This window comes from Cebus imitator, unplaced genomic scaffold, assembly GCF_001604975.1.
Source record: "Cebus imitator isolate Cc_AM_T3 unplaced genomic scaffold, Cebus_imitator-1.0 Scaffold316, whole genome shotgun sequence".
NCBI lineage: Eukaryota > Metazoa > Chordata > Mammalia > Primates > Cebidae > Cebus > Cebus imitator.
The window spans coordinates 592,212-598,994 of NW_016107631.1; the positions used below are offsets into that span (position 1 = coordinate 592,212).

General features: G+C 53.5%; 1 protein-coding gene across 27 annotated transcripts in view; it reads left to right on the plus strand.

Annotated features, from left to right (window-relative positions):
* The window catches only part of AHNAK (AHNAK nucleoprotein), a 105,791-nt gene that overhangs the window by 11,488 nt on the left and 87,520 nt on the right, over positions 1-6,783 (plus strand). For 12 of the 27 annotated variants that reach the window (XM_037729683.1, XM_037729688.1, XM_037729698.1 and 9 more), the window contains exons 2-5: positions 595-690; positions 1,060-1,216; positions 1,913-2,100; positions 3,026-6,714. In XM_037729683.1, coding sequence (XP_037585611.1) covers positions 1,060-1,216; positions 1,913-2,100; positions 3,026-6,714 — 4,034 coding nt within the window. In that variant the 5' untranslated portion in view covers positions 595-690. Of the gene's footprint in view, positions 1-594; positions 691-1,059; positions 1,217-1,912; positions 2,101-3,025; positions 6,782-6,783 lie in introns of all 27 variants that reach the window. The other 15 variants (XM_037729690.1, XM_037729696.1, XM_037729699.1 and 12 more) reach the window with 9 other exon arrangements.

The window sequence follows — 6,783 nt, forward strand, 5'->3', positions numbered from 1 at the left end:
TTTTTTGAGATGAAGTTTTGCTCTTTCACCCAGGCTGCAGTGCAGTGTTGCGATCTTGGCTCACTGCAACCTCCACCGTCCAGTTTCAAGCGATTCTCCTGCCTCAGCCTCTTGAGTAGCTGGGATTACAGGTGCTCGCCACCACGCCTGGCTGATTTTTATTTGTTTATTTATTTATTTATTTAATAGAGACGGGATTTCATCATATTGGTCAGGCTGTACTTGAACTCCTGACTTCAGGGGATCCACCTGCCTCAGCCTCCCAAAGTGCTGGGATTACAGGCGTGAGCCGGCGCGCCTGGCCTGTTGTCTCCATTTTCACAGATGAGGAAATGGAGGTTCAGAAAACCTAAAGTCCCACAGGTAGGAGGAAGAAGAGCCAGGATCTGACTCCGAGTCTGGTTCCTCTGAAGCCCCTTTCTGCTAAGCCAGGCTGGAGAGTTGTGGACAAGTGGAATTGACGGCAGTGGGGTCAGGTTGACGGTGGTTGTAGGCTGGCCTGAGTAGCAGAGTGCCTGGCTGTCCCTTGAGTGGGGACTTGGAGTGTACCAACTGCCATCCGGAGTGCGAGCATCATCATGAACTTTTCCCTAGGTTGTGAAGATTCCCGACGAGAGAGACTAAGGGGAAGAGAGGAAAGCGGGGTGGGCTCCTGGCAAGGCATTCGATCCTGAGTGGAATCCTGCAAAGGTCAGTAGCCGGGAGGGGCAGAGAGAGGTGGAGGTGATGGGATGTGGGGAGGGTGGGCCCCGTGTGGATGGGAGGCTGGGGCCGTGGGGGGTAGGGAGATGGGCTGGCTACCTCTGTGGCCAGTTGCCTCTGCTGTCTCCTTTCCATCTTCTCTGCTGTGTCTTGGGAGAACTTCCACAGTGGAAGGATGTGAGATGAATTGCCCCACCCCCAACACCTCACCTGGCGGGTGAGCCAGCTGCAGGGGCAGGTGCATTGCAGACGGCCCCACACCCTGAAGTTCACAGCACCAGAGATCGCTGGCTTTCCCATGCACTCATGTCCTCGCACCCCCACTGACCCCAGCTCCACTTCCTCACCTCGTTCCAGATGGAGAAGGAGGAGGAGACAACCCGGGAGCTGCTGCTGCCCAACTGGCAGGGTAGCGGCTCCCACGGGCTGACCATTGCCCAGAGGGACGACGGCGTCTTTGTGCAGGAGGTGATGCAGAACTCCCCTGCGGCCCGCACTGGGGTAGTCAAGGAGGGTGAGTCATCCCAGGGTGCGGACCAGGTGCTAAAGGTTGGGGTTGGGTGGGGTTGTTGGAGGGAAGGGCAGGGAGCAGGCAGAAATGGACAAGTGACTGCCAAGGGCCGGTTCCCAGTGGCATCAGGGTGGTTGGTACCCAAGCCCTGCCCTCCCTTGGTCACTCTGTGTCTGTCACTTGTGGTCCTCAGGGGAGGCAGTCATGTGGGGGTAGTGGAGACCTCACACCTGGCTCCCACCCACTAGCTCTGCAGATTTGGGTGCCCAGGCTGGAGTGCAGTGGCTCCATCTCAGCTCACCGCAACCTCTGCCTCCCAGGTTCAAGCGATTCTCCTGCCTCAGCCTGCTGAGTAGCTGGGATTACAGGTGTACACTACCACACCTGGCTAATTTTTGTATTTTTAGGAGAGATGGGGTTTCTCCATGTTGGTCAGGCTGGTCTCGAACTCCTGACCTCAGGTTATTCACCCACCTTGGTCTCCCAAAGTGCTGGGACTACAGGCATGAGTCATTGCGCCTGGCCAACGAGTTGGCCTTTCTAAGCCTTAGTTTCCATGCCTGTACAATGGGTATTGCCATGCCCACCTTGCAGGGTGGTCATGAGGTGAAGTCAGTCCGGTGCGCAGTGTGTGGTGGCTGTGTGCTGTTTCCCTGAAGCTCTGTGGGCCTCACCTGCTTCCTGCTCTTCCCTGCTTAGGGGACCAGATTGTGGGTGCCACCATCTACTTTGACAACCTGCAGTCGGATGAGGTGACCCAGCTGCTGAACACCATGGGGCACCACACAGTGGGCCTGAAGCTGCACCGCAAGGGCGACCGGTCCCCCGAGCCAGGCCAGACTTGGACCCATGAAGTCTTCAGCTCCCGCAGCTCTGAAGTGGTTCTGGTGAGTACCTTGCAGGCCCGTCTGTGCCCTGAGCTCCCCCAGCCACACTGGCCTCCAGACCCCACTCCTGAGCCTTCCGTGAGCCTCTGAGCCTCTTTTTTTGCTCTTTCTCCTCCTCTCACCTGTCTTCACTCTCTTGAGATCTTGGCCACCCTGTTTCTGTCTGTTCTCATGTGACATGTGGCTGTGCTGCCCCTCAGTGTCTTCCGTCAGTCTCCTCAGAGTGGCCACAGTGTGGGAATGACTTTGCAGCCTGGTCCTAGATCCTAGGAAGAAGGTCAGCTGCTTTGCAAGAATCTTTGAAATGACTTCACAGGTGCCCAGCTCCACCTCACAGACACCATTTTCCTCTCTGCAGAGGCCTGATACCTTCTGTGAGTCAGACGCTGGGCAGCAAAGTGCCTGTGGGGACATTGTTCCTTCTGATGCCTTGTTTATTTAACAAATAATGGGTCCTCAAAGTGAGACTGTTAACCCAAGCACAATGAGTCTCTTAGGCTTATCAAGTGCTTTCCAGTGTACAAGAGCCCTTGAGAAGATTCCCCTCCTGATTAAACTCACAAGCCAGTGGGTTGAGAGTTGGGAGGTGAAGGGCCTGCTGTCTTGGGAGGTGTCCCTGCACAGGCTGATTTGAATCGCTAACTGATTGGAAAGCAGCCCAGTTCAAGCGTATACCTCCCATTCTCTCCCTGTGGTTTTTGCTTACTGGTATAACGTCCAGAGAATTTCTGATTTCCTCCTGTGATGTGGCTGTCAGCCCCTTTCTTCACTCCCTTGTGCTGTGCCCCAGGAGGCTGCATGGACCTCTGTTCTGGTCCCAGCTTCTCTGGGAAACAGGCAACGTGGTGTTGGCTGGGCTGTGGCCGGGCATCTGCTAACTCAGGCAGACTCTGTTGCAACCTCTGCCGGGCGTGTCTTTCTGCAGAGCGGGGATGATGAGGAGTACCAGCGCATCTACACCACGAAGATCAAGCCACGGCTGAAGTCAGAAGATGGAGTGGAAGGAGACCTTGGGGAGACCCAGAGCCGCACCATCACAGTGACCAGAAGAGTCACGGCCTACACTGTGGATGTGACCGGCCGGGAAGGAGCCAAGGACATAGACATCAGTAGCCCTGAATTCAAGATCAAGATTCCAAGGCATGAACTGACTGAAATCTCCAATGTGGATGTGGAGACCCAGTCCGGGAAGACTGTGATCAGACTGCCCTCGGGCTCCGGGGCGGCCTCTGCAACCACAGGCTCTGCTGTGGATATCCGAGCAGGGGCTATTTCTGCTTCAGGACCAGAGCTCCAAGGTGCTGGCCACTCGAAGCTCCAGGTCACCATGCCTGGGATAAAGGTGGGAGGCTCGGGTGTCAATGTCAGTGCCAAGGGCTTGGACTTGGGTGGCGGAGGAGGGGTCCAGGTTCCAGCAGTGGACATTTCATCTTCTCTTGGGGGTGGGGCCGTAGAGGTGCAGGGCCCGTCGCTGGAGAGTGGTGATCATGGGAAAATTAAAATTCCCACCATGAAGATGCCGAAATTTGGTGTCTCGACAGGGCCTGAGGGCCAGACACCAGAGGCAGGGCTGAGGGTTTCTGCACCTGAAGTCTCTGTGGGGCACAAGGGTGGCAAGCCAGGCTTGACCGTCCAAGCCCCTCAGCTGGAAGTCAGTGCACCCTCTGCCAATATTGAAGGGCTTGAGGGGAAGCTGAAGGGCCCCCAAATCACTGGGCCATCACTTGAGGGTGACCTGGGCCTCAAAGGTGCCAAGCCACAGGGGAGCATTGGGGTGCACGCCTCTGTTCCCCAAATTGGGGGTAGCATCACTGGCCCCAATGTGGAAGTTCAGGTCCCTGACGTTGATATTCATGGGACTGGGAGCAAACTGAATCTGCCCAAGATGAAAGTCCCCAAGTTCTCTGTATCAGGTACAAAGGGAGAGGAAATTGGGATTGATGTGACCCTGCCTACAGGTAAAGTGGCTGTTCCTGGGGTCTCTGGGGATATCAGCCTGCCTGAGATTGCTACTGGTGGGCTGGAAGGAAAGGTGAAAGGTGTGAAAGTCAAGACTCCTGAAATGATTGTTCAGAAACCTAAAATCTCCATGCAGGATGTGGATCTGAGCCTTGGGTCTTCTAAACTGAAAGGAGATATTAAGGTTTCCGCTCCTGGGGTGCACGGTGATGTGAAAGGCCCTCAAGTGGCAGTTAAAGGCTCCAGAGTGGACTTTGAGACACCAAACCTAGAGGGAACCTTGACTGGCCCCAGGCTTGGCAGTCATTCCGGGAAAACTGGAACCTGTAGTATCTCTATGGCAGAAGTAGACTTAAATGTGGCTGCACCTAAAGTGAAAGGGGGTGTAGACATCACACTCCCCAAAGTAGAAGGGAAAGTCCAAGTCCCTGAAGGTGATGTCAAAGGCCCCAAAGTGGACGTCAGTGCCCCAGATGTGGAAGTACATGGCCCAGAATGGAACCTGAAAATGCCCAAGATGAAAATGCCCACATTTGGCACTCTAGGAGCCAAAGGGGAAGGTCCAGATGTGCATGTGACTCTACCCAAAGGGGATGTCAGTATTTCAGGGCCCAAGGTCAATGTGGAAGCCCCAGATGTCAACATGGAGGGTCTGGGGGGAAAACTGAAAGGCTCTGATGTTAAGCTGCCTGATGTGAGTGTGAAGACACCAAAGATCTCCATGCCTGATGTAGATTTGCACGTGAAAGGTCCAAAGGTGAAGGGAGAGTATGATGTAACCGTACCAAAGCTTGAAGGAGAACTCAAAGGCCCGAAAGTGGACATTGATGCCCCGGATATGGACGTCCATGGCCCAGACTGGCACTTGAAGATGCCCAAGATGAAAATGCCCAAATTCAGTGTGCCAGGGTTCAAAGCAGAGGGCCCAGAAGTGGATGTGAACCTGCCCAAGGCTGATGTGGACATTTCCAGGCCCAAGGTAGATGTTAGTGTTCCTGACGTGAGCATTGAGGGACCAGAAGGGAAATTGAAAGGGCCCAAGTTTAAGATGCCTGAGATGAACATCAAAGTCCCTAAGATCTCCATGCCTGATGTGGACTTACATTTGAAAGGCCCTAATGTAAAAGGCGAATATGATGTCACAGTGCCGAAGGTTGAAGGTGACATTAAAGTTCCTGATGTTGAACTTAAAAGTGCCAAAGTGGACATTGATGCCCCAGATGTGGAGGTTCAGGGCCCAGACTGGCACCTGAAGATGCCCAAGGTGAAAATGCCCAAGTTCAGCATGCCTGGCTTCAAAGGAGAGGGCCCAGAAGTGGACGTGAACCTGCCCAAGGCTGATGTTGACATCTCAGGACCCAAGGTGAATGTTGAAGTTCCAGATGTGAATATTGAAGGACCTGAAGGAAAGCTGAAGGACCCCAAGTTCAAGATGCCAGAGATGAATATCAAGGCCCCCAAGATCTCCATGCCTGATGTGGACTTGCATGTGAAAGGGCCCAAGGTAAAGGGAGAATATGATGTTACCGTGCCAAAGCTGGAAGGGGACCTGAGAGGCCCCAAAGTAGATGTCAGTGCCCCAGATGTTGAAATGCAGGGTCCTGACTGGAACTTGAAGATGCCAAAGATTAAAATGCCCAAATTTAGCATGCCCAGTCTCAAAGGAGAGGGGCCAGAATTGGATGTGAACCTGTCCAAAGCAAATGTGGACATTTCTGCACCAAAAGTAGATATTAGTGCTCCAGATCTGAGTCTGGAAGGACCTGAAGGGAAGTTGAAAGGCCCCAAGTTTAAGATGCCCGAGATGCACTTCAAAGCTCCTAAGATGTCTCTGCCAGATGTTGACCTGGATCTTAAAGGACCCAAAATGAAAGGAAATATAGATATCTCTGCACCAAAGATAGAGGGTGAGATGCAGATTCCAGATGTGGACATCAAAGGTCCCAAGTTAGATATTAAAGCACCAGATGTGGAAGGCCAAGGCCCAGACTGGAGCCTCAAAATACCCAAGATGAAAATGCCCAAGTTCAGCATGCCCAGCCTCAAGGGTGAGGGCCCAGAAGTGGATGTGAACTTGCCCAAGGCTGACATTGTTGTCTCAGGACCCAAGGTGGCTGTGGAAGCCCCAGATGTGAGCCTCGAAGGTCCAGAAGGGAAGCTGAAGGGCCCCAAGTTTAAGATGCCTGAGATGCACTTCAAGGCACCCAAGATCTCCATGCCTGATGTGGACTTGAATCTTAAGGGGCCCAAACTAAAGGGAGATGTGGATGTGTCGGTGCCCAAGGTAGAAGGTGAAATGAAAGTGCCAGATATTGACATCAAAGGACCCAAAGTGGACATTGATGCCCCAGATGTGGAGGTTCAGGGCCCAGACTGGCACCTGAAGATGCCCAAGATGAAAATGCCCAAGTTCAGCATTCCTGGCTTCAAAGCAGAGGGCCCAGAAGTGGATGTGAACCTGCCCAAGGCCGACATTGACGTCTCAGGACCCAAGGTGGATGTGGAAGTCCCAGACGTGAGCCTCGAAGGTCCAGAAGGGAAGCTGAAGGGTCCTAAGTTTAAGATGCCTGAGATGCACTTCAAGGCCCCCAAGATCTCCATGCCTGATGTAGACTTGAATCTTAAGGGGCCCAAACTAAAAGGGGATGTGGATGTGTCTGTGCCCAAGGTAGAAGGTGAAATGAAAGTGCCAGATGTCGACATTAAAGGGCCCAAAGTGGACAT